This window comes from Heterodontus francisci, chromosome 7 (assembly GCF_036365525.1).
Source record: "Heterodontus francisci isolate sHetFra1 chromosome 7, sHetFra1.hap1, whole genome shotgun sequence".
Lineage (NCBI taxonomy): Eukaryota > Metazoa > Chordata > Chondrichthyes > Heterodontiformes > Heterodontidae > Heterodontus > Heterodontus francisci.
Genome location: NC_090377.1, coordinates 78890981 through 78917627, shown reverse-complemented (window position 1 = coordinate 78917627; position 26647 = coordinate 78890981). Strand labels below are relative to the sequence as shown.

At 43.3% G+C, this 26647-nt stretch overlaps 1 protein-coding gene across 1 annotated transcript in view; it reads left to right on the top strand.

Annotated features, from left to right (window-relative positions):
• Window positions 1-26647, top strand: part of pde11a (phosphodiesterase 11a) — a 362432-nt gene that overhangs the window by 284192 nt on the left and 51593 nt on the right. Inside the window, exons 17-20 of the mRNA XM_068034578.1 lie at window positions 1155-1232; window positions 5069-5132; window positions 8171-8245; window positions 25978-26061. Of these exons, the coding sequence (XP_067890679.1) occupies window positions 1155-1232; window positions 5069-5132; window positions 8171-8245; window positions 25978-26061 (301 nt within the window). The remainder of the gene's footprint in view (window positions 1-1154; window positions 1233-5068; window positions 5133-8170; window positions 8246-25977; window positions 26062-26647) is intronic.

The following is a 26647-nucleotide window of genomic DNA, read 5'->3' as shown; positions in this document are numbered from 1 at the left end:
ATACAGAGGGTAATGAACATATTGATGGGTTGTGAGGAAGAGTAGTAAGGTCAGTTTCCTGAACTCATTTAACCAACAGCTGTGTGCTGCAATGGAAAGATTATACAGCAGGTAATGTGGAAAACTGAGGTAAAATGGGCTGAAGGGCCTCTTTCAGCTGAATCAAAATATTGCAATTGGTGGTTGAAGCCTAATTACTGGCTTCTTCTTGATTCAAACCTTGCCTCTGAAAAGACAAACTGATCAGGAAAATGGAAAATTTGGATAGTTTCATTTTGGACCATCCAACATGTTTCTAAAAGCTAAGGTTTAAATATTGAAGTCAAATATGGTTTACTGCTTTAAAAAAAAAGCCTGGTATTGAAGTTCCACTCTACTGAAAATTGCAACTTTCTCCATGCACAGCTTTCTGCTATGGTAATGTTCTTCCAACTGGAAATAATGACAACAGTATCAGTTCTGGCAGTGTATTCCCACAACGATTTCTTCTGAAATCCACCTCACTTAAAGTGATCTCTGCATAAAGCTCCAGCCTGCCCCATACTGCCACTAGTAATTCATTTGCATGAAAAGACATTCTACCTATTAGCATGCTCTCCCTCCAAAGCAAAGAAAGAATACATTTGAATTTAGTGGTAGGCGTTTGCTATAGAACGATCAGGAAAAAAAAGGTGTGTTAATGTGATTCTCAACATTTTGTTTAAATATCTATTTATGCTGGATTTACTCTGCATTCACAGTTTGTTTTCTGTGTCAATGTGTACATTAAAAAGGCATCAATTAAATTCCATCAATGTCAACTTGGAATAAATATTCCCACCTCCCCAAACTGCATTAGAAGCAGCCACAGTGTAAGAGGATTTGAATCAGGCTGAACTAAATTTCTCCCTTTCATGCTTTGTAATACACACAGTGGAACTTAAATCGGCAATTTACCATTGAACATCTGCACTGGATTGAGGAATTGGCACAGTTTTGGATCAATTTAACAATGCTGTATTTAATACTGCTAACACAGCATGAAGCAGTTACATTCGTGATTTGTAGTTATATTATTTATCGGTGTTTCCATAGATAACCACTAGCTATCCAGCATTACCAATGTAATGTCTAGAAATAATCTAAAATTTACATGCTACATTTTTCTTTTCTAGGCGAAGAATGAAGTTTTTTGCACTCGTTAATTCAGGAGAGTACAATTGGAATGTAAAGGATCAACGAGAAATGCTCAGGTTAAGAGATCTGTAATTGCTGGTAACACGTCAAACATATTGAAATAGTCACAGAACATAGAGACTCTATTGGGGAGAAATTGAGCTTTGTAGCGCCTGTTCTTTAGTTGCTACACAGGCTCCTAACACTCAATGGGGTCCGAGATGTGCATGCACACTTCGAATAAGAAGTGTGCCAGAAGCCATCTTGGTAAAGGGGGTTTGCGCACATGCAATGAATGACTGCCGGCAGCATGCAGAGCAGGCAGATTATGATGTCAGTGTGCTATGCTGATTTGATGCCAGCATTGCCATTTTTGAAAAGCATGCTCCAGCCTACGCCCTGTCTTAACTTCACACATCTGAACATGTTAAGCTCAATGAAGGACCCACCCCTTCACCAGCACTAAAGGGATCATAAACTACTTAGAAGATAGTTGTTGGATTAATTCTTCTGGCTGCTGATGCCTTTAGTGCATGTATTTTGGAGCTTTGCTATACTTGGCTAAAATATGAATACTTTACAGGAAGTGGTCTGATTGGTGCAGAAGTACTTCTTTTGTTGATTTAAAAGCTTGTGCTGAAACAAGTAGATTCCAGACATGCGTGGCCTGGCAGGGCTTCCTCTGTAAATTGAGAAGGACTGGGAGAATGAAAAGAGACTACACAGAGCAGGATAAATTCCTAGAAGAGGGAGGAGGAGAGGAAGAAGTGCTTGCAGCAGGAGGCCGCATTGTCTTTAGGGGGCAGTTTTATTACCTCAACTTCAGTGAGGACCAATGTTTGAAATGTCTCCACTTTACAAAAGAGGTCAGAACTAAAACTGTCAACTGCTGCAGCCACAACTGCAATCTCAAAGTAGGGCAAGGATAGCATTGCCTGTAGCTGTCCAGGTGATATGCCTCTTAACTTTTACACATCTGGCTGCTTCCAAGCTGCTGCTGGAGATCTAAACAAAATCTCACAATTTACGTAAGTGCTGCATAAAGGAGGTCACTGAGGCTCTCTGTACACAGAAAGACAGCTTCTTCACATTCCCTCTTGCCAAAAGAAAGCAGGCAGAGCAAGGACCATGGATTGCAGACTTCCCCATAGTGCAGGGTGCCATTGACTGCCTACACATTGTCTTGCATTCGCATCATGTGAACTCAGTCATTATGAACCGAAAGGGTTTCCACTTCCTCAATGTGCAGCTGGTGTGTCACTACAGGCACCTCCCCATCAGCTGAAAGCCCATTTTCCTGGCAGTAGTCAGGATTCCTTCATTCTTTGGCATTCCTCTGTGCCACCTGTTTTTGATGCACCAAGGCAAAGGCTGGCTACTGGGTGACAGGGTTATCTATTCATGACTCCTATCCAGAACCCACATACACAGCATGCCTACAATGAGAACCATGCTGCCACAAGGAACATTCTAGAGCACACCATCTGCATCCTCGAGGAACATTTCTGCTGCCTGGGCTGCCCTGGAGGAGCCATAGTGTCATATACAGCACAGAAGGAGGCCATTCAACCCATTGAGTCCATGCCAGCTCTCCATGGAGCTATCCAGTCAGTCCCATTCCCCTGTTTTATCCCCATAGCCCTGCAAGTTTATTTACTTCCAATTTCTAATTTCCTTTCCATGAAGCCACTACCATTCTGCCAGGGCGGCACCTCAGCAATCCTACTGATCTGTTGTAGAACGGATTAATGGGCTGAAATAATGCTGTAGAAACCCCTTTGAACAGTGGTATCCCCAGCCATGTTGGCGGCCGTCTGAGATTCTACTGCAGCACTCAGATCTTTGATGGAAGCTGTTTGTGCTGCAGTGGAAGCTGTGACATGGCCATCAGACACTGCATTGTGATGGGTTCCACAGGTGTCCTGATGGAAGTGACCACCCAATCCATGTTAGAAAGGATGGGCTCCAAGCTCTGTGCAAAGCCCTGTGCCAAGTGCTGGATTCCTCCATCGGCCTAGATGTTGAGCATAGACTTGCTGGCAGGTTTACCATTGCACCAAGCATTTTGTTACATATACCCTACAGCCTTTTCTGTGGCCCGGCTCATCAAAGTCCTCATTCCACTCCTCTGCAGCAGAACTAGTGTGTGACTTCACCCTCCACTGAGCAGACTCCTGCGATATTCTTTTTCCACCCCGCCTTGGCTCTTGCACATTTATTCCTGGTGTTTCTCCACATGCAGATCACTCCTCTATCTTAGTCTCTAAAATGTGCACAGTGTCAATCCCTGGATGTGAGTGTAAGATTGAGTGATGGTGTCTCTTCAACTTCGCTGTCTTCTTCCTCTGACTGGGAAGGTTTCAGCTTTTGGGTATCTGAAATGCAAAAGGGACAAGGGTTGGGTTGTGGTGAGGAGGAAGGAGAAAGTAAGAAATGTATGCTTACACCACCTGCACCTTGTGAGTCAGAAGAGATTGTGACATGAGGGAGAAGTGGAATGAGAGAATGAAGTTTAGTTATGTAGATAGTCTCATCTTTGATCTCTCTAATGGCCATGGCCTCAGTGATGTCCCTTCCTGTGATGGTCAGCAATGTTTCCTCCATGGGCATTCAAACATGCAGGCATGCTTGTCCTCCTCCTGTTCTTTCCTGCTGCCAGCTGTTATGCACCACCTTTTCTTTCAAGAAAGAGAGAAATACATTAGTGAATGACCTGAAATATGTTTGGGTGATGTGGCTGTCATGATTAAATAGCTGCAGGTATGTCCAAGTTGTGAGTTGTAGGTGTGATACTTGCAACAGTGCTAAGTATGTGAGAGTGAGGTAAAGCTTCAGAATTGAACAATTGAGTGCTGATTGAGAGATTGTTGGTAGGTGGGTGATGGGAGGTGTAAAGAATTTAGCAGTGGCTAAGGCTAGTGTTGCAGTTAGCAGGTTATGCCATTTGAAGATAAACTCACTCACTTTGGCAACTCATTAAGGATCTTGCTGCAGTGCATCCATGTTCTCGGTGCTACACTTCTGGCATTGCCCTCCGCCTCAACTTATTCCCATTATCTCCTGAACATATGTCTGGAGATCTTCCTGCTACCCTGCAGATACAGGGTGACCCTCCTTTCCAGTTCCACCAAGACCTTTAGCTTGAAAACCTTAGTGCTCGCTGTCTCACATTTCAGCCACAGCTCAAAGTATCACAGCCCAGATTGACTTCTGAAGAAAACTCTTACCCCTTCTTGTAGCCAGAATGCACCTCCACTCTAAGAGGATCAGGCTGTTGTGTTATTGGTTTTTAACACAAATGTACCCATCACTAGGATGATTGGTAAGTTGAAAGAAGTGTTCTTTATTACAGAATAATAGAATTACAGGAGAGCTCTTCAATATATGTGCTACCTGCTGACTAACACTGCTGCAACTACTGTATCACATGTTAGCTTGCATCACTTCCTCTGATGATATATACTAAACTATATACATATTCAGTAGTATGTTAACTAGTATTAAAGCAATATCACAACACAGACTGCCTTTAAGTAGAGCTAGCCACCCATGATATCTGGGCCCACTACTGATGCATGCAACCAGTGAACAATGCGAGGAGCATTGGCTGCATACAGCAGTTGTTTAAAAGAGCAGGCAGCACCAATTTACCATGGTGCCTGAAACGCAATGAACAGGTGCAGGTTAATAATGCACCGTAAACCCTACACCCGTTTTCAGTGGTAACCAATTTCTCCCCTTTTGGTTGATTAGAAAAACAATCAAAAATATGCATACAAATTAAATGCTTCAGTGCATAGGAAACATCTTTGTAGATCATTTAAAAAATATGTCATCATGCACTCCGAATAAAGCTCTACGGACATGTGAGAACGTAAATGCCTGCTGATGGAAATGCTTGTTGTCATTGTAGGTCGATGCTGATGACTGCCTGTGACCTGGGGGCTGTAACTAAACCTTGGGAGATATCTAGACAGGTCAGCAAGTTGCATATGCATGACCTTTTAAGCTGAATTGTCTTTTAACTGTTAAACGTATAATCTAGTCACATCAGTAATTTAATACTTTAAAAATAATTATGCAGAATGTGTAAAATATGTTAATTTTGACATACTTGATGATTAGGAATCTCTCCTTCATTTAAGGGCATCTTTTCCTGTAAAGTAAACACAGGAACCCAAGAGATTAGAGGCTGGATTTTGTGCTGGAGGCGGATCTCCCCGCGCTGGGCCGAAAAGGCAGGGGGAATGATGCCTCTGCCTCTTTTCCCCCCACAGGAGTGATCCTCCCATCTTTTTGTGTCAAAGTTTTAGGAGGCGGGATCCCAGTCCCTTTAAAGGGGATCCCGTCTCCAAGAGCTGCCAACTACAGTGCTGGCAGCTCAGGAGTATCAACAGCGCCACCAGGAGCCATGGCCACTGCCCCTACTGCAGAGGCCTTGGACCCATGCCCAGCAGTGGAACCCCAGACCAAAGGTAGGTGAGGCAGGTCGCCGGGACCAGTCTGGAAGGCCCCAGCGAGGGGTGGGTGAGGGGGTTGGACGTTCAGTCCGAGGGGAAGGGGGTCTGGGGGTAAAGTTGTTCCCAGTGGGGGTCCTCCATTGGCACAAACTGCTCATGAAGGAGGGACCCGCCCCCAAGCCCACAGGGAGGGTGCCTCATTTTACAAGGCATCTACCCCGCGCAGCGGCGGGATTTTACAGGCCTTCCCTGAGGTAGGATCGGAGGCATGGGGGCATGAAAAATCATGACGGTGGTGGCGGCAGGCAGTGGATCCATCGCCCAGTGATCCACTGGGCACAGGACAGGTCAATGACGGCCTTCCTGCCCAGAGGCAAATTGAAGCCCTTAAGTGATCTATTAAGGGCCAATTAAGGTTCTTCCTGCGCCGCTGGGACATTACCTGGTAAGATCCCAGCGGTGGTGGGAAGAGGCCCTTAATTGCCCTTAACAGGCCACTTACGGGCCTCAATTTGCCTCTGGGCAGGAAGGCCATCGTTGGCCATTTCCGCTCCTGGGAGGATGGCTGAATGATGGTGAAGCGACAGGCTCTCTGCCCCCGTGGCTCCCCCCACCCCACGCCACCCATCGCGATTCTCCATGCCCCCGCCTCTAATCCCGCCTTGGGGGTGGCCCGTAAAATCCCAGTCTAGGTTTCTATACTATAGTGAAGCATCTCACTGAAATAGAATATAATGAGGAAAGCAGAGCAAAGTGATTATTCACCCTAGCCAGGAATATTTTTAAAGATATGTGTAGAGGCACCTTTACAAACCAAATATAGCAAGATTTAGAATATTCAGTTTTTCTTTTAAAGGTGTGTCTCTTTTGCACATGTATTTGTGTTCAACTAATAGTCAACGTGATGCTTATAGAAAATATTATATTTTTAGCAGCTTAGTTACCAGGATAACTTTACAAATTCTCCATAAACTGTGTTCAAATCCTAACAGGCTTCACATGGAGGATAAACACCAACATGGATTGATTGGGCCTTTCTCCATGTTGTAATTTCTAAGCAATTCTTCCCTTTTATTCCCCACGCTCAATATCAATTTACTATCCATTGCCCTGTAAAGCATTCTGAGATTTTATTTTGGGAAGAATGCAGTGTGCCTTTAAGGCTGGAAAGGGAGCTGTACTGCTTTAGGGCAGCAAGCTCCAGAAACTGAGTCAAAGAGTGCATTCTCGTTGCCCGGGATACAGCCATTCAGAGACAGTGATTCAAAAGTGCATTCTCGTTGCCTGGGATACAGCCATTCAGGACCAGAGATCGAGAGATACATTGTTACAATTTAATTTTGAACTGGCTTATAGTGGAAACAGACTGTTCTAACTCAGAGAAACAGACAGACAGCTGTCTGTTAGCACCTGAAAGGAGAGCTCTCTGACCATTTAAACTGAAGGAAAAGAATTTGGTCTGTTTATTTATTATTCTCTCTCAAAATTCTAAAAAGTCAAGCCAAAACAGAGATCTCTAATAATTTAAACTGAAGCAAGGGAAGTTAGACTGTGACAATCTTTTATCCCTCCAAAATTCTAAAGCCAAATTGATTCACTAAAAAGTGTTTGCAAGTTGTTAATTGCTGAAATTCATCGCTGGAGAAGGAAAGCATCAATTTCAACTTCTGAATTAGACTATCGACTGCTGTACTGTTGAAGAACTTTCTTTCTCCCCATCGGACAGCTGTGAGGACTCCAAGTACCTTGGACTGTTCCACATCCGCAGGAGCGTAAATCTGCAAGGACTCTAATTTTTCTATTTTAAATGTTGTTTATATCTTAGTAGTGTTTAAAAATTTAGTTTTTCTAATTAAACAGTTAATTTGTTGATTTAAAGACACCTGGTTTGGTTAGCCTCATTCAGGCGTTAATAGATGGTACAATTTGGCAGCGTCTTTCTTTAATTTAGAAAGTTAAAATGATATGTTAGTCAATCTGTGGAGGGGCAGGATTAAATTAACAGTACATTTCTCCCACCACAATCAGAATCGTATATTTTGACTGGGGGCTTTGACTTGAACAGTCAGTCATAACACTTTTCATTTCAAAAATTTAAACTTCAATTTTGTCTTCTGAAACTATTCACATTTTATGAAATGCTGGGTGCCTGTGTGATAGCGGGGAATCTTTCCAGTTCTCCCTTGATTGGGAATAAGAGTGAGAAATTAAACTTCCAGTTCTTTTATGATCTGGAGAGAAAAGCTTTGAGTTCCACCATGTCCACGTTAAGGTACTTTTGTGGTTTGATTTTCAGAACAGAACAGGTGCAGCCTTAGTGAAACTTGTCTAAAATACTTGCATACATTTTAATGAAAGCCATTTGACTTCAATTGTAATATTACAGTTGTTAAAATTTGTTCAGAATATTAGACATTCATAATGATTAGCTAATGTATTGATAATAGGGAGCTGCAGGATCCAAGAATGGAGAATCAAAAATAATTTTGAAAGCTGATGAGAAAGTATTCACAGAACACATTCTCCCCTTACAGAAATCTGTAATCCTCTTGTAGGTGGCAGAACTGGTTACTAGTGAATTCTTTGAACAAGGAGACAGAGAAAGATCAGAGCTGAAACTCACCCCTTCAGTAAGTGAAAGCTCATTTCTTGTGCAAGTCCATTCAGCTAATGTTCAGAACATGTTCAGATAATACTGTCAATACTGTGATAATCACTTGAAAATTTATAGACCTTTTCTAACCAATACAAAATGCAAAGACGTGTTCAATTGTAGTAATCACAAATGAAGGTGTTTTTATATTTCTCCAATTTGCTTCATATATTTCCATCATTTTACAGCTAATGTATGAAGAGCTAAGCTACACACTTCAAAAAGTGCATGCTAGAAAATTGTACTTCATTTTAAACATTTCTGTAATCATTATGAACCTTGGTCTAGAAATCGGATCATCCCAGTGCTGCACATATCTAGAAGTATCAGAACCATGGGCAATTAGTCCACCAGCCTATTTTGGTTTTTATGGGCAGCTGCAGGAGCCAGTTGTGGTGCCAGAGCCAACTCACCAGTTCAAGGAGAAGATCCAGCCAGCTCAGACACTACCTAGGGTACTCTGGAGAGTCCAGAAGAGAGGGGTGGGGCTGTAGACAATCGGGAAGGTGGCTAGCAGTGGCTGTGAATTTAATGTGGAGCTGTGAGGAATGCTTCTGCTCCTTTCAGCTCCACAATAGTGTAAGTAAAAATAATGTACAATGTATCCTTTTAAGGATCGTTGGTTTGGCTGGCAAGTTCCTGAGAATACTGACTGCACCTTGTACGATGCATGATACTGTCCATTGCAAACAAATCTTGCAAAGTGAACCTCAAACAGGCATTAGGCCACTTGCTTGCATTCGCAAAAGTTTAATAACAACATCTTCCATTTCTATAGCATCTTTAACACAGTAAAATGTCCCAAGCTGCTTTACAGGAGTGTTTATCAAACAAAATTTAACACTAAACCATGTAAGGAGATATAAGGACTGGTAACCATGTTTCTTCAGAGGCATGCCCCGGGTGCCTATGCAGGAGCCTTGACCAATATGGCTGGTGATGCACCTCTCCGTAAAATTTGGCTATGAACGAGCTTTGAATTCAGTGTAGCTCCTCTTTCATCCATACAGTCCATCAATACTGGCAGTATTTTCAGTTATCACAGCCTTGCAACCTGGAATTCTCTTCCTAATGCTCTCCAGTGCAGTATTGAGGAAATGCTGCACTGTTGGAGGTGCTGTCTTTTGGTAAGATGTTAAACCAAGGCCCTGTCTGTTCTCTCAGGTGAATACAAAGGATCTGATGGCACTATTTCAAAGAAGAACAGAGTAGTTCTCCCCAGTATCCTGGCCAATATTTATCCTTCAGTCAACATCACTAAAACAGATGATCTGGTCATTGACACATTGCTGTTTGTGGAATCTTGCTGTGCACAAATTGTCTGCGTGTTTCATACATTACAAAAGTGACTACACTTCAAAAGTATTTCATTGGCTGTGAAGCACTCTGTGACATCCTGAGGTCATGAAAGGTGTTACCTAAATGCAAGTCTTTTTTTCCATCTTGCTACATTGTTCGCTACTTTCAAAGGACTCCTTTCTGAAGTTCCCAGTAAATGTTGCTACATTAAAGGTTCTATTTAAGAGTACATTGTGTTGCCAGGAATCATAGAATCATAAAATGGTACAGAAGGAGGGCACGAAACACAAAACGTTAGCATGCAGGTGCAGCAAGTAATTAGGAAGGCAAATGGAATGTTGACCTTTATCGTAAGGGAGATGGAGTATAAACTTTGGGAAGTCTTGCTGTAAATGTACAGGGCGTTGTCGAGACCATTGCTAGAGTACTGCATACAGTTTTGGTCTCCTTATTTAAGGAGGGATATTCTTGCATTAGAGGCAGTTGGAGAAGGTTCACTAGATTGATTCCTGGGATGAAGGTGATGTCTTATGAGGAAAGGTTGAGTAGGTTGGTCCGAAACTCATTGGAGTTTAGAAGAATGAGAGATGATCTTATTGAAACATATAAGATTCTGAGGGGGTAGATGCTGAGAGGATCTTTCCCCTCATGAGGGAATCTAAGCCTAAGAGGCATATTTTCAGAATAAGGGATCGCTCATTTAAGTTGGAGATAAGGAAGAATTTCTTCTCTCAAAGGGTCGTGAATCTTAAATTCTCTATCCCAGAGAGCAGGGGAGGTTGGGTCATTGAATATATTCAAGGCTGAGTTAGACAGATTCTTGAACTATACAGGAGTCAAGCTTTATGGGCAACAGGCAGGAAAGTGGAGTTGAGGCCAAGATCAGATCAGCCATGATCTAATTGAATGGCAGAGCAGACTCGAGGGGCTGTGTGACCTACTCCTGCTCCTATTTCTTGTGTTCTTATGTTTTATTTGGCCCATCCTGTCCATGTCAGCTCCCTGCAAGAACAACTCAGCTAGTCCCACACTCCCGTCCTTTCCCTCTAGCCCTACAATTTTTTTCTCTTCAGGTGCTTATCCAATTCCCTTTTGAAAGCCACAATTGAATCTGCCTCCATCACACACTCAGGCAGTACATTCCAGATCCTAACCACTCGCTGCATAAAAAAGTTTTTCATAATGTCGCCATTGTTTCTTTTGCCGGTCACTTAAATCAGTATCCTCTGGTTCTCGACCCTTCTGCCAATGGTAAACGTTTCTCCCTATCTACTCTGTCCAGACTCCTCATGATTTTGAACACCTCTATCAAATCTCCTCTCAACCTTTTCTTCTCTAAGGAGAACAGCCCCAGCTTCTCCAATCTATCCACGTAACTGAAGTCCCTTATCCCTAGAATCATTCTCCTAAATCTTTTCTGCACCCCCTCTAAAGCCTTCATGTGCTTCTTAAAGTGCAGTGCTTAGGATTGGACATAATATTTCAGTTGAGGCCAAACCAGTGTTTTATAAAGGTTCTTCATAACTTCCTTACTTTTGTACTCTATGCCTCTGTTTATAAAGCCCAGGATCCTGTATGCCTTTTAACCACTCACTCAAGCTGCCCTGCCACCTTCAACGATTTTTGCACATATACACCCAGGTCTTTCTGTTCCTGCATCCGCTTTAGAATTGTACCTTTTATTTTATATTGCGTCTCCTTGTTCTTCCTACCAAAATGTATCACTTCACACTTCTCTGCACTAAATTTCATCTGCCATGTGTCCGCCCATTCCACCAACTTGTCTGTTCCTCTTGAAGTTAATCACAATTCCCCTCCCAGTTCGCAATACTTCCAAGTTTTTTGTCATCTGCAAATTTTGAAATTGTGCCCTGCACACTCAAGTCTAGGTCATTAATATATATCAAGAATATATCCAGTCAAAAAACAACCATTTGCCGCTACTGTTTCCTGTCACTCAGCCAACTTCGTATCCATGCTGCCACTGTCTCTTTTATTCCATGGGCTTCAGATAGTGGCCTGTTTACATATTCCTCAAGAACTCGCCTTTCCTTTTTTTGAAAAAATGAAATTCCCACCTAGGTTTGTTGAATTATAACTAGGCATTGATGAACAGTTGTTAAGATTGGTGCTTTCTAAGGATATCCCTATTTCTGACAAAATGTAAGATTACCTAAATCCACAGAGAGGAGCAAATGATGCAATTTAGGAGTTGCTGCAAGAATAAACCTTGTGAGAATTGAACAATACATACTATTACTTCCTCTTACTAATAAAATGACTTGTTACAGAAGAATAATTCTTACTTCATCTGTAATTATAAATTCAGCTTATTAATGCTCATACAATAGTTTATTATACCAATTGTCTATGATCAATTAAAAAGTGTATCAATAGGCACAGCAGGGCAGTAGTCTAGTGCATTGGACAGCAACACACTGTGCCAGGTATTGGTAGGAATGGGTTCTCACCTAAGAGTTTGACACAATTAGCTCTTGTTGTTGTTATGTTCATGGAAGGAACAATGATGAAATATGAAATTAACTGGAGAAATTGTGAAATAAAAGTCAACTGTTGAACTGAACTACAAAAATGAACACATTTGTGCTACAGGCAAGATGGAGTAGAGGTCAGGTGACCCCTCCTGTACTGTCAATAAACATGTTTATCTGTTGAAAATGAAACCCATTATCCACATCTGAATTAGCTTTGGGAAAAACACATTGAAATGGAAAACAGCCCAATCCATGCTAACAACTCCTATCTACAAGAATGGAGCTAACAAATACCTTTGCAGACAGACTGACTCCGAAGACATGGCCAAAATAATGGGCTGAATTTTATTCGGGCACTGCGCTGTGCAGCGGCGCCCTTTAAACTCAGCGGGGTGCTCGCATTTAGCAGCCACCGCAGAGCCCCCACAATATTTAGCGCGGGGTCTTATTAGCATTACTGCGCCGCGCTGCCCCCGCCATGTTACGTGGGGAGAGGCAGGACATTTGACGCAGTGTGGCTGTGCAGCAGGTGCTGGATCCCTATTTAAAGTGCCCCAGCACCTACTTCCTGACAGCTGTCAAAGAAATACTTACCTCACTGTTGAAGAGTGGGGCTGCTGTCAATCTGGCATGAAAGCAAAAAATGCTGGAGAAACTCAGCAGGTCAGGCAGCATCTGTGGAGAGAGAAGCAGAGTTAACTTGACCAAGTTCATAGACCTGAAAGTTAACTCTGCTTCTCTGTCCACAGATGCTGACTGACTGCTGAGTTACCCCAGCACTTTCTGCTTTGCTGCCACACACTTAATCTGCTGTGTCCCAGTGTCCTATGAAGTTGCGATCCTCTTCTTCCACACAAGTATAGCAGTCTTTCTTGTAGGCGTGCCACACCTGGGTGAATAATCTTAATTTTGCACATTCCAGGACATGAGACTTAAATATACCATAACAGGCAAATACACAACAAAAATAAAACCATAATTGAAGAATAATTACCTACTATGAGCATCTAATCATCTGACTGTGAAAAGCCCCAGACTAATATGCATTTGGAACCTGTGGCCGGAATTTTATCGGCATTAAACGTGTCTCTTCGGAGGCGTCTGGATGGTAAAATGAAGCGTGATGACGTCGGGCCGTGTCCCCGGCGTCATTATGTGCAGATGTCATTTTACCAACGACGGAAGTCGGGCGTGAGCGAGTCTGCGCTCTCCGCCTGTATACAAGTAATTGAAAGGTAATTGAGGTCGTTTACAAAGCATTTGACCACAATTTTACATATCAGGTCTGATTTAACGTCCATAAATTGGCTCGTGGGGTGTGTCGGTCAGCCAGCAGCTACATAAGGGCGGCAGGCATTGATTCAGGAGGGAGTTAGAAGTACAATTTTCAGTTTAAATATTAAATAATTCTAATACTATTTGTATATCCTGACTTGCAACTAGTGCTAAAGGATTCATCTGAGTGTTCTGCACTGCTGATGGGGACCCATCAACTTTGATTTATGTGGTGAAAGGAAGGGGATCTCGTGAGCCAGTCCTAACTGCTGGAAGCTAATACCTGTGGTCAGAGCATCTGGTGAGTAGTACAGCGATGGGAATTGTTCAATGTGGAGGTGGATCATCAGATGAGGAGGACCTTGCCCCTATGAGGGACAGAAGGACAAATGTGCAGGGGAACGTGCAACGAGCTGACCCAGTGCACCTTCGTGATGTGGGAGGGAGAGCAGGTGGCAGAGTCGCCCGTTAGCGAATACATGTCAGGATGCATGCCTACCCACCAGGAGGGGCATACCGGCTGCGTCTGAGCTACCTGCAGCTGTCAGATCGCCAGTGCAGAAGAAGACTGCAGCTGTCACAGGAGACTGTCACATCTCTTTGTGAGATGTTGGCAGTGGATGTTTCCTCAAACTATATCGGAGGCCATCCAATGCCGATCGCTCTAAAGGTTACAATATCTCTTAACTTCTACGCGTCTGGCTCATTCCAAGCCTCAGCAGCAGACTTGTGCGGAGTCTCACAAGCAGCAGCGCACCACTGCATCAAGGTTGTGACTGATGCATTGTTCCAACGTGGTAACCAATTCATCATGTTCAAGGCGGACAACACTTGTGAGGCTGAGAGCCAGAGGCTTCAGCACTATATCTGGGTTTCCAATGGAACAGGGCGTGATTGACTGTACTCATGTGGCCTTCAGAGCCCCAGCAGGTCAGTTGGGGGCATTGATTAACCGCAAGAGATACCATTCAATGAGCGTTCAGCTCGTCTGTGATCATTGTCAGAGACCCATGCAGGTGTGTGCATGTTACCTTGGGATTTGTCATGATGCCTTCATTCTCCGAAACTCCCACGTACCTGCACTTTTCAGGCCTCCAGACAGAATGGAGGGATGGATACTTGGCGACAGGGGTTATCCTCTGAAGACATGGCTCATGACACCAGTGAGGAATCCAAGGGGTCATGCAGAGGAACGATACAATGAGAGCCATGCGGCCACCACAGTGACCATCGAACAAACTATAGGCCTGCTTAAGATGAGGTTCAGGTGTCTTGACCGCTCAGGTGCAGCACTGCAGTACGCACCTTCAAGGGTTGCAAGAATAATTGTCGTCTGCTGTGCCTTGCATAACCTGGCGACTGCAAATGGAGAGGCACTGGAGAAGGATCAGTGTCATCGCGATGTGTCATCAGATGACGATGATGTTTCTGATGATGAAGCCGGACACCACTGACTTGATGGTCATGGAGAGGAAGCTGAATTTAATTTGGATCTAAGTGCTCGATAGACAAGGGTGTCTTTAAGAGGCAGACGTTTCCATTGAGAGTCTGTAAGTTTTCGCACAATTGGGATTACCGTATGACAAGACTAATTGTGAGGCTCTGAAAGGGCAAATTCACTCACCTTCACTGGGAGAGAGAATGCGACAATACAATCCTTCACATCATGAGGAACGCCACCCAGGTGTGAGACCTCACATGTTGAACTACTTTTGTTGAGCAACGATTAGATTAGATTAGAGATACAGCACTGAAACAGGCCCTTTGGCCCACCGAGTCTGTGCCGAACATCAACCACCCATTTATACTAATCCTACACTAATCCCATATTCCTACCAAACATCCCCACCTGTCCCTATATTTCCCTACCACCTACCTATACTAGTGACAATTTATAATGGCCAATTTACCTATCAACCTGCAAGTCTTTTGGCTTGTGGGAGGAAACCGGAGCACCCGGAGAAAACCCACGCAGACACAGGGAGAACTTGCAAACTCCACACAGGCAGTACCCGGAATCGAACCCGGGTCCCTGGAACTGTGAAGCTGCGGTGCTAACCACTGCGCCACTGTGCCGCCCTTGTTGGAATTGACTTCAGGAAAGCCATGACAAAATCTCAGAGAACCCGATTTTATTACAATTAACACATTCAAATAAAAAACTTTTCAATTCACCCTGTGAACCATTAGTGATGTTAAAGTGATTTCTTAAATCTTTTCCGAGTGCTCTTTCAGGTGCATGATCCCTCGCCACCAGACACATCAGAGGCAGGTGGCTAAACTGTTGGTAAATCTGATGCTCTGGTCCAGGGATGTCACACTCGATCTGACGTCACGAAGTGCATCCAGAACTGGCCCTTCCACTGCAGCCGCCAATCTGTCAATGGGGGAAGCCAGATGTTCAATTGCCTGAGAGTGAGCAGAAATCATACTCTGGATGGATGTAGCCAGAGTTTGATTAATTGTGCGCATTGTCTCAGGCAGCTCCGCCAGATTTTCAAGGACCGTTTGCTGCACCTGCAACATCTCCCGCCGAATGGATGTTCTCAAAGGCATGTCATCAGCTTGCTGCTCTGCACTGGCCTGGCCTCCCACTCTCCTCCAACTGTGTGAGGCATCGACCAATTCTGCCTCCAGTGGCTGGCCTGGCACCTATGCTGTGCTGACACCTGGATGTGAAATCGAATCCACGGACATGTAAATCCCAACCGAGGTGTCTGTATCTGCGCTGGTGCTTGGTGCATCGCGAGGATGTGACGGTGCGCCCTCTGAGGCGCCCTCCTCAACCTCAGAGGTGGATGGTGGTACAACTGAGACGCTTCCTGTTCCATGCAATCGGTCACCTGCTGGGAAAATCATATTGATCAGTTTGATCAGAAAGCCAGAGTGGAGAACATGTATTTGAGTCCATTATGGTCACATCAGTGTGATGGGACTTTTGAGGGCTTAATTATTTTATTTTTTATTTTTTTTATTTAGAGATACAGCACTGAAACAGGCCCTTCGGCCCACCGAGTCTGTGCCGACCAACAACCACCCATTTATACTAACTCTACAGTAATCCCATATTCCCTATCACCTCTCTACACTATGGGCAATTTACAATGACCAATTTACCTATCACCTGCAAGTCTTTGGATGTGGGAGGAAACCGGAGCACCCGGCGAAAACCCACGCAGACACAGGGAGAACTTGCAAACTCCGCACAGGCAGTACCCAGAACCGAACCCGGGTCCCTGGAGCTGTGAGGCTGCGGTGCTAACCACTGCGCCACTGTGCCGCCCTATGTTCATTAGTAACTCATAACAACATTGGCCAATCAACCTCCCCCACCCTGCCCCCTCCCCCCCGAAATGCACTAATACACCACTTTCTGGGTCACTCACGATCATGGCCATGTCCACCGGCCTCGCCATCTGCTACGGCTTGTCCTTCTTCCTCCCCTGCTATCATCAATGCGTCCTCCTCCATTCTACTGAGGAATGCTGGACAGGCCACGCCACCACCTGTCTGGGACCTCTCTCGGGCGTTGTGTGCCCTCTTTTCCTAATGAAAGAAAAAAATTAGGTCAAACATTTGTGTGTGCATTTCACGCAATCACCCAAATGGGTTGATGTGGCTTTTAACTGCTGTGCCATTGCTGAGCGTGCCCTCATCAATCCCTCCTTAACGTTCATCTCACATATGCCCATCTTGCATCCCAATGCCGAGGATGGCAGAGGGGTACTTTAGGGTGGCCCCACAGTTCAGCGTTGCCTCCCTGTTCACGCTCCTCCAGGCTGTGTGAGAAAGGTGGGAGGTCCTTTTTACCAGCGATGGTAAGAAGAGGCCCTCCCGCCTTAACAAGGTAAGCTGGTTGGAGATGGCAGAGGAGGTGAATAGCTGTGGGGCCACCCACCGTCAAAGGGTGTAATGCCAGAAGGGGATGAACGAGCACTCCTCCAGCCAGCCGGGGTCTAGGACTCATGTGCACAGGGTATGAGCGCCAAAGTCATCTACAGCCAAAGGGCAACCAGATCAACAGTCTTTCTCCAGTCAGGCTGCTAATGCATAGCACCAAGAAGGGGCAACCTTTCCGTTTACAGAGAACACACTGACACAAATGGGAATGCACGGGTGTCACAGCAATGTAAATACGTCTTTCACTAAATGTTCCTCACCAGCATGTGTGTCTTTTTCTCTGTGTCAATGAGGTGTGCCAGCATGTAGCTCCAATGTAACATCCCTTTGCACCTTTAGCCCTTCAGGAGAGCTAATGTAAGCAATAACATCATTGCCATACCACCATTACTCATGAGCGTCTCCATGGATGCAGTGACATAGACATTGGCTCATTCAGCTGCTGCCTCTAATGGTTTACACAGGGATGCTGCAGATGTGGACCCGTGCACAGCAGGTGAGCGAGGTGATGTGTGGCTTGCAGAGCTCATGTCGGTTCCTATGGAGCAGATAAGCCACTGCTGTACATCCCTAGCTCACTGCTAACCCTGCGTGCAGAGTCTGGGTGCCATTTGCCCTTCCATGTGTCTTTCATGTTATAGGTCCTCAGCATCCTCATAGTCCAAGGAGGAATCCTGTTGACATCTCTCTTCATCATGCCAGGCCTGGCCCCTTTTGAGTGCGCAGCTGTGCAAAGAAGCAAAGAAAGGAGCTGGCCTTTTTAGCCAGTAGTACAGGGCATCACCCTATCCATCCAGGCATTGTAAGCGCTCTTTCAGCATGCCAATCTCCTGCTCAATGATGGCTCATGTAGCTCAGCGGCTGGTGTATCTCTCCTCTGCAGCAGTGGTGGGGTCTCTCACTGGTGTCGGGAACCATGTCTGCAAAGGATAGCCCTTATCTCCAAGAAGCCACCCCTCCATCTGAGCCAGTTCAGTGAACAGCGGTGGCAGCTGGGACTGGCACAAGACCCAGGTGTCACGGCAGCTGCCTGAGAAGCGGGCACAGATTTGCATGAAGAATCTGCGGTGTTCACATACCAGCTTCACCTAGATTGAGAGGATTCCTTTAATGGTGACATCTGCAGGTGATAGCCTGGCGGGAGGCCTGATGACCACATGAGTGCAGTCTATGAACATTACAACCTATGGTTCTCTGGCAATGGTGCCAAAACTGATGGCCCTCTGGGCCTGGCTGTGAGGGTCTGTCCTGAAGCAGACATATTCACTGGCCCTCCGGTGCAGGACATTGGTGACCTCCCTGATGCAGCGGTGCACTGCTGACTGTGTGACCACACAAAGGTCTCTGGTGGACCCCTGAAAAGCTGCACAGACGTTAAGCTTGGGAACTGCTGCCACTATGAGGAACAAAGGTATAGGATGTCCACCAAAACCTATGGGCTGCAGGTCATCTTTGAGCAGGTCACAGAGAGGTGTCACCATCCTCTCTATATGCGCAATTGCCTCTGACACTGGTGCTCTGACCTCCGATGGCATGTCATGTGGAGCCTGTAGATGCACGGCAAACATAATGGCGAGCTCCCTTCGGGGGCTGCTGCTCACGACTGGGGGCCTCTACGTGGATCGCACCTGCCTCTAGATTTTGCCTCTGGTGCATACCGATCCTCACGAGCAGAGGATCACACAATGTAGGATGAGCCATACCTATTTCCATGTAAAATAAAGTTGAACCCTTCATGTATCTGAAGGCTCCTAACAGGGCAGGGATTGGTGTTGACGGGTACATCAGCTGCTTTCATGGATCAACTATATGGCGTGCCATGGCATTGCCCATCTTGACCAACATTCAGAGTGGCACAGCATGACCACATCAAGATCCTACCAGCTGAATTGATTGCCCCCACTATCCATATAATCTTAATGCTCCTACCCTTACTGGCCCCCTTCCACACACAGGGTGATTAGAGTGCCATTGTTCCTTCAAAAACACAAACAAATGCAGAGCGTACACTGTTTACGGAGGGAGGGTACACAGTACCTTCCTTCAAGCCTGTAGAGCTTTCCCTCCAATAATCCCAGACTCCCTCCCTCCTCCCTTTAAGGATGCAGAGTGAGACCCCTGTAATCCCCCCTCTTCCCTTCCTGTATGCAGAGTGGGACCCCTGAAAACGGAACTTACCTTCTGTCGAGAAACCTTCTGCCTCCAATTACCTTTTCTAATCATGAACGGGATGACACATGACGGCCGCCTGTTCAAAGTAAAGTCCGGATGTGTGCAGGAGAGGTGGCGGGCTGCAAAGTCTGCAGAGGTAAGTACCATTTAGAATATGTTAATTGGGGTGCCGCCACCAAACGATGGGGGGTGGTGGGGGGCCACATGAAAGTCCCCCCACCGCCAGTAATATGCGGCGGGCCCTTCTCGACATCGTGGGTTGAGGCGGGCCTCTCCCCACAGAATTTTACCGGCCCCTGCGCCACGATTCGTGGTGTCGAGGGGGCTGGTAAAATTCAGCCCAATAGGTGTGAAATAACATCTATTTATCAAAATGGACCACATTCAGATGCCATTATGCAACAATGTTTCCCATTTCCTGGAACATTGTATGAAACACACTGGGGGGGGGGGGGGCGGAGGGAAGGGGAGAGCCCTTAGTCACCTGACTGATAACCCAAGCTGACAAATTTCTAACTTAAAAGGTATCTCTCTAGAGAGAAAGAGAGAGAAGGTGAACAGCGAGAGAAATCCTTTTCTCTCCAGATCAGCTGTGAAACAGTTCCAGCTAAGCAGGAGCCCTGCTGAAAACATCTTTTAACTACTGCAGAAGAGAAATTGCCAAGGTGACTTCGGAATTCCCCATCTGCGAAAGTGAACCAGAATTTCCACCATCGACTTTGCATTGAGGCTTAACCACAAAGAGCTTGTGACACTTCATTCATTTCAAGACAATGGACATTCATGCCTGCACCGGTGAAATATTTCCTCCCAAAAAGCTTCTAAAAGTTTTTTAAACAACAAATTATTTTATGACAATTTGACTGTAATTGCATTATATCACTCTACTCTCTATCTTTGTGTATGTACATGTGTGTGTGAGTGAGAATGTGTAAGGGGGTGAAGTCGCAAACATTCTTTTGGTTATTGTGCAAAAATAAGTATTTATCTTTTTCTTTTAACCTTCAAGAAAACCTGTCATTTGTCTATTTATTTGACCCTTAAAACACTCAGGGACTAAAACACTATTTTTAAAACACTATCTGCAGTTAGTTGAGAGGTAAAAAGTGGAAGTCACCCACACCACATCCCACCTGTCCGTAATAATGTCAATGGATGTTTCTGGAGAGATATGTATGGAAAAGGTCATGCACTTCCCCACAGCAATAGGGAGAGATAATACAGTCACCTTGGGCAACTCTTAATAACTGGTTATTGAGCGATATCGACAGAAGCCTGAGAGGACAGCCCATCCTCTCCACAGCAGATGGGAGAATAATAGAAAAATATATTAAGGAAAAACAAGAGACTTAAAAAATGCTATTTTGTATAAATTATACCCAAGCATGAAAGGAAAATCCTAGGTTAAAAATTCCATGTTTATAGCAAATAGAAAAAAAAATTAAAATCATATGATGTATGTAAATACATGTTATTATTTAGAAAGCTTGGGAGTGTGTTGGTTAGCTCAGTTGGCTGGATGGCAAGAGTGTGATGTAGAATAATGCCAACAGTGCAGGTTCAATCCCTGTATTAGCTGTGGTAGTTCATGGAGGCTTGCCTCCTCACTTTGCCCCATGCTTGCAGAGTGGTGACCCTCAAGCTATACATTACCAACTGTCTCTCTCTCCCTAATGGAGAAATTTAGAAAGATTAATTTGATGAAAAATATCCCTTAATAGTAAATAGGATACTTAAAAATTGAATTGAATTTGGCTGGTGCTAGAATCATTTCAACCCAGAAGGGAACTAAATATTTGAGGTGCAAAAAATTCAATGTGGCAGTATAGGAAGGAACCTTCAATCATGGGTAATAAGCAGAAGCTTTGCAATTGTGTACCTGTCAACATTTTAAAAAATCATAAAAGGACAATACATCATTTTAAATGTCCAACATATTATAATCAGTCTTCAGTTTTATCTCTGTCAGTTAAGTATTTATAGTGACATATTGGACATTATGTGAGGTCAGTTTGCAATGATTTGCTGACAGGTAAGTGCAGTGCATCACTCATCATTTAGTGAGGTTGGTAGAATAAGCAAAATGGGAATCTTAAACAGTGTAGGGTAAAGACATTTTAGATAACATTAGATAACAGTACCAAATGCCATAGTAGCATGTTAAGAAGATTCTTAATTTCAATTTAATATAATACATATTACCTATATAAAATTTGTTGGCATTGTTATGTGATGCCATTTTTGCTTGTGGATAAATAAATAATGTTTTTAATAGAGTGACTTATCAATTGTCCTAATTAAATAGAATTGTACATTTTATCTAATTCATTTGGATGTAACTGACTGTCTCTTCAGCATCCTCCACAGGTATCAATGTGTAAGCCTTGGCTCAGTTGGCGCACTGTCGCCTCTGAGTCAAAGGCTTTGGGTTCAAGCCCCAGTGCTGAAACTTGAGCACATAAACTAAGCTGACGGTACAGAAGTAGTGTCGCACTGTCAGAGGTACTGGAATTTGGATGAGACACCACTTGGATGGATGTAAAAGATTTCATGCCACTATTCTTCAACAGACATAACTAAAATAGATTATCTGGTCATTTTTCATTGCTGTTTGTTGGACCTTGCTGTGCAAAAATTGGCTGCTACATTTCCCTACATTACAACAGTGACTACTTTATTGGCTGTAAAGTGTTGTGAGACATCCGAGAGTCATGAAAGTCATTATATAAATGTAAATTCTTTCTTTCTATCATCTGTGAATTTGACCATTTTGATTTGAGTCTTTGAACAAAGTTGCCAATGCAGATCAGAAACCATAGCGAGTCAATACCAGTCCCTGGAACCACCATCCCCCTCCCCCACCCCCTGCAACCCCACCCCAACCCTACTCAGCATTTCCTCTCACCCAACATTACTTCATTAAAGTTATCTCCTGTTTTCTAGCCATCGACCACATTCTGATTTGAATCATCTTCACTCCCTACCACTTTCAATTCAGGTGGCAATGCTTCATGCAGAACATTCTCAAAGCTTCTTTGGAACTCTCAATGCATTGTGTTTTAAGGTTTGTCATGGTCCTCTTACAACAGCAACTTGCATTTCGATAGCACCTTTAACATGGTGAAACATCCCAAGGATGTATCTTCCTCAAAAAAGTCAGGAAGGCTGGTCAGGCATAATCATTGTTGCCTACTATTTACTAGGTTATCATACGAATTTACTCCTGATGATTTATTTTATCCCATATTTGATTGGAACTGATCTCTGTAACTACCTGCATTGGTTTTATCACCCTTTTTAAAAAATGTGCATAACATTATCCTGATTCCTATATATAAGGACATCGCCAGTCTCCATCAATTGCTTCATAATGGTCATCAGCACCTCTCAAATCTCATCCCTGTCTTGGCAGCCTTGGATAAATATCATTCATTCTTGAGAGTTTACTTTGTTTTGAGCCCTAATTAGTCTGTCATGATTCTCCTAATCATTTATGGTAAAAAAAAGCAATAAATCTATTTGAATTATCAGTGATTATGCAGGGTACCTTGTTCATGTCCTCCCTAATGGAGGAAGTAATGATTGAGTATATTAACTATTTTGTGCTGATCCTTGTTTCAGCCCTGTTGATATCTCTTGGGTGCCTCTTCTTCTCTGAATACCCTGTTATGCTTGCATTTGCAAATATGCTCATCTTTAGGTTCCTCTTTTAATATGTTTTGAAATGCTGTTGTGTTAATCCCAGTGGTCAATCACCTTTCTCCCTGAATTTTAAATTTGTTTTATTTCCGATTGATGTCTGGTTGTTTTTAGATCCATTTAGGTTCAAAGTTTACTTTAATCTACATTTGTTAATCTTATGTAGATGTTTATCCTGCATTCTGCATTCTGCAAGTATTCCTTTTGTTAGCTCCTGCTAGTAACCAAGGTGCCTCCAGCCTTTACCTCATCAGACTCCCACTACCACCTAAGGCTAAGTCCAAAAATGGGAAACTTTAGCGTCCTGTTCAACCCCAGATCCATTTCCTTCTGCACACTTGATCCATTGCTATCTTGCACCTCCAAAACATGGCTCCTGTCTCCTTCCCAGTACTGTTGAAATTCTTATCCATGCCTTATCAGTTTGAGGCTTGATTTTTCCAGTGTTCTTGCTATGATCCTGTTTAGGAGCTGGTAAATTTTAAAAAGAGAAAGTCGAATTCCCAGTTATTACTGAAAGACTTACACCACAAGATTTCATGTTTTAAAAAAAAAACTTTACTGTACAAGAGTTAAACAAAGCAAAATGATACTAACTTAACACTACAATTTGGAAACACTTTATACTTAAAACTTAGAATCTAAACAGCATACTCCTGCTTGACTTGAACTTCCACCCCAAGAGTTTCCCTATATGTTACGGGATCTTGGCAGTTTGTTCACTTCTACTGGGACCAATCCAACGTGTACCACAGCTCTTAGGATTTCACTTTGATTTCCATAATTTCTCAGCTATCTTCTGAGGTATCAGATCTCCCAGGATTCTCCATCTAGCACCCAGCTAGGCAAATCCTCCAGTTCCCTTCTAACACCTCTTAAATCTGGACTTCCCAGATTGAGCACAGGCCTGCCTCAAAACAGAAACACCCCTGGTTCCTGATGACCTCTTTGCTCCTGAGCCCAGCTGCTTTCCAAAAGCCAAATGCTTTCTCTGTCACTAACAGCCTGTCTAAAGCCAACAACCTTCCAAAGCCAATTGCTTTCTCTGCGACCAACAGCCTGTCTGAAGCCAACAGCTTTCCAAAAGCCAACTGCTTGTCTGTTAGCAAGCAAAAATATCAAAATCCTAACAGGCACCACCTACATCATCTATGTCCATAACAAATGGTACATATTGGATGTCCCAGATAGTAATTTAAGCTAATTGCCTTCAACTCCCAAATCTTCTCTTTGTTCTGGGAAATCATATGAATAATTTAAACCCCTGATTGAGGTAGCTGCAGACACACTGTCTCCATCAAGAAGTTCAGAGAGGTTCCCATTGTTTAGGGTCTTCACACATCTCTAACTTTGTCACTGTAAGCACTCATGGAGAGATGTTTGAACTTCAAATCTTGGGTAGTCTGCAAAATTGCTTTTGAAATTCTTACAGCTACACATTTAATTCCACAAAACTAAAAGTGACCTCTAAAATATTAATGTAAACTATGAACCAGGTAATCGTAACACCCTTCATTCCAACCAAAACCCTGCATAAACTACAACTCATCCACAATGGCGCAGCCATTGCCCACACCCATACTAAATTATCCCCAGCCTTGTTAAGCACCACTGGATCCCTGTGCCTCAGTGGGGTGATTCAAAGATTTTTGTCATCCATTTTAGATTTTTCCATTCCTTCATCTCACCCTACCTCATTAATCTTCTCTAGCTGTACACCCAAACACATACAATCTGCTCCTCCAACCCTGCTTTAATTCTCTTTTGCACCATCGATGGGTACTGCTTTAGCTACCACACCCCTGCCCTCTTGGATTCCCTCCTTAAACCTTTCTACTTTGCCACTTCCTCTTACTTTCCAAGAACCTCCCAGAAATCCTTTTCTCTCTACTTTGGATCCACAACCCTAACCCTTCTGTTTCCCTCATGTACTTCTGTGTGGGAAGAGTTCTTTAGAGTATAACATGTTTATTACTATTGAAGTATTGTTAATCTTCCAATCAATTTGCTTAAATAAGGCCTAAAGGGGTAGAGTTTCCAGTGATCGGCACAATCCAGGCAGAATTGGCTGAACCGGCACAAAATATCCGGGGATTTTAAATGCAAACATTTGCATTAGTGTTTTCCGTGATCCTTTATGCTGGTCGATTCACCAAGTTGAAGTTGCTAGCTTCTGCAGATTGTGCTGTTTCAGGAAAACTCTTCAAATTCTGTTCATTTTCTCAGGTGCACAGGCACTCATAGATACATTTTAAATGTTTTTCATATCGAAAAATATTTAATTTACTAAGAAACTGACAATTGTACACAAATTAAACTATTAAATAATTCAGTACAGTTTTTTTTTGAAGTCATTTTTAGCCATTTTAAATCTGGTTACTCAAAGGTGAAGGACTAGACACTTAATAAAAATGCTTATTTTTAGCATTTAAACCTATTTTCAGCTGTATTAATAAAATTGCACCAGGTTATCACTCTTAAGTACATCAACAAATACTTTTTAATGGAGAAAAAAAATTGCGTTCTATTACACTGCCTGATTGCATTGGCTTAATGAAGATTTTATGTTTGTGATTAAGCAAATGATTTTATTGGAATTTGATACGTAACCTAACCAGCGCAATTTCACGCATATTTTGGGTGCAATTTCCTGACTGCATTCAAAGAAGAAAGTCTACCTTAAGATCTGTCTTATTATCAGCACTAGATGCAGAGAAAACCAGTCCAAAACCTTTCACTACTATACTATAGCTGGCAGTATTAAAAACAATGAACAGATTTAGAATCTACCAATTTCCATAGAAAGCATTTTATTAAATATTAAAACAGATTCCAGCAAGTAGTAATTCCTAATTATTATTGTTTCCAGGCCATTTTTGATCGTAATAGAAAAGATGAACTTCCAAGACTGCAGTTGGAATGGATCGATGGGATATGTGTGCCCCTCTATGAGGTAATGTCTTTAAGCAGTTGAGGTCTAATTTCTATAAAACTTTGAAGTATGTAATCTATTGCCTCTTTGTCTGATTGAATCAATATTAGGTCAGAGTTATACAACAACTGAAGACTGCTTAATCTTCAAAGCTTGCTAGGTAACCAATTGGTGCTTTCATCTTATTGGCTGTTTAGCCATCGTGGTGGAACCTCAGCTTTAAAATAAAATCATTTTAGGTTTATGAGACAGGGAAACTATTAGTATTATGAAAATGAATATTTTCTGCAATATTCTGAAAACAATTAAGTAAAAAGCTTTAAAAAGCAAAAGGTACAGGACAGTATTTATGGTTAGTTTTTAGAGAGCAAATAAAATACTTCTCCTGTCAAAAGCATGTAATCATTTATTAAGCCAGCAGTTGTATCTCTGTGAATAGGGAGTTTGTCAAACACCGCAGTTCTCAAATGCATAATTCAGCACTCTCGAGGCACAAATGATCTCCCCATATAATGTGTTTGGCCTGTAGCTAACAGTGAATTAGTTCCATGTACATTCTAATAGGTTTGAGAATCTCAGTTAATAAATGTTGGGGCCTTAGGATCAG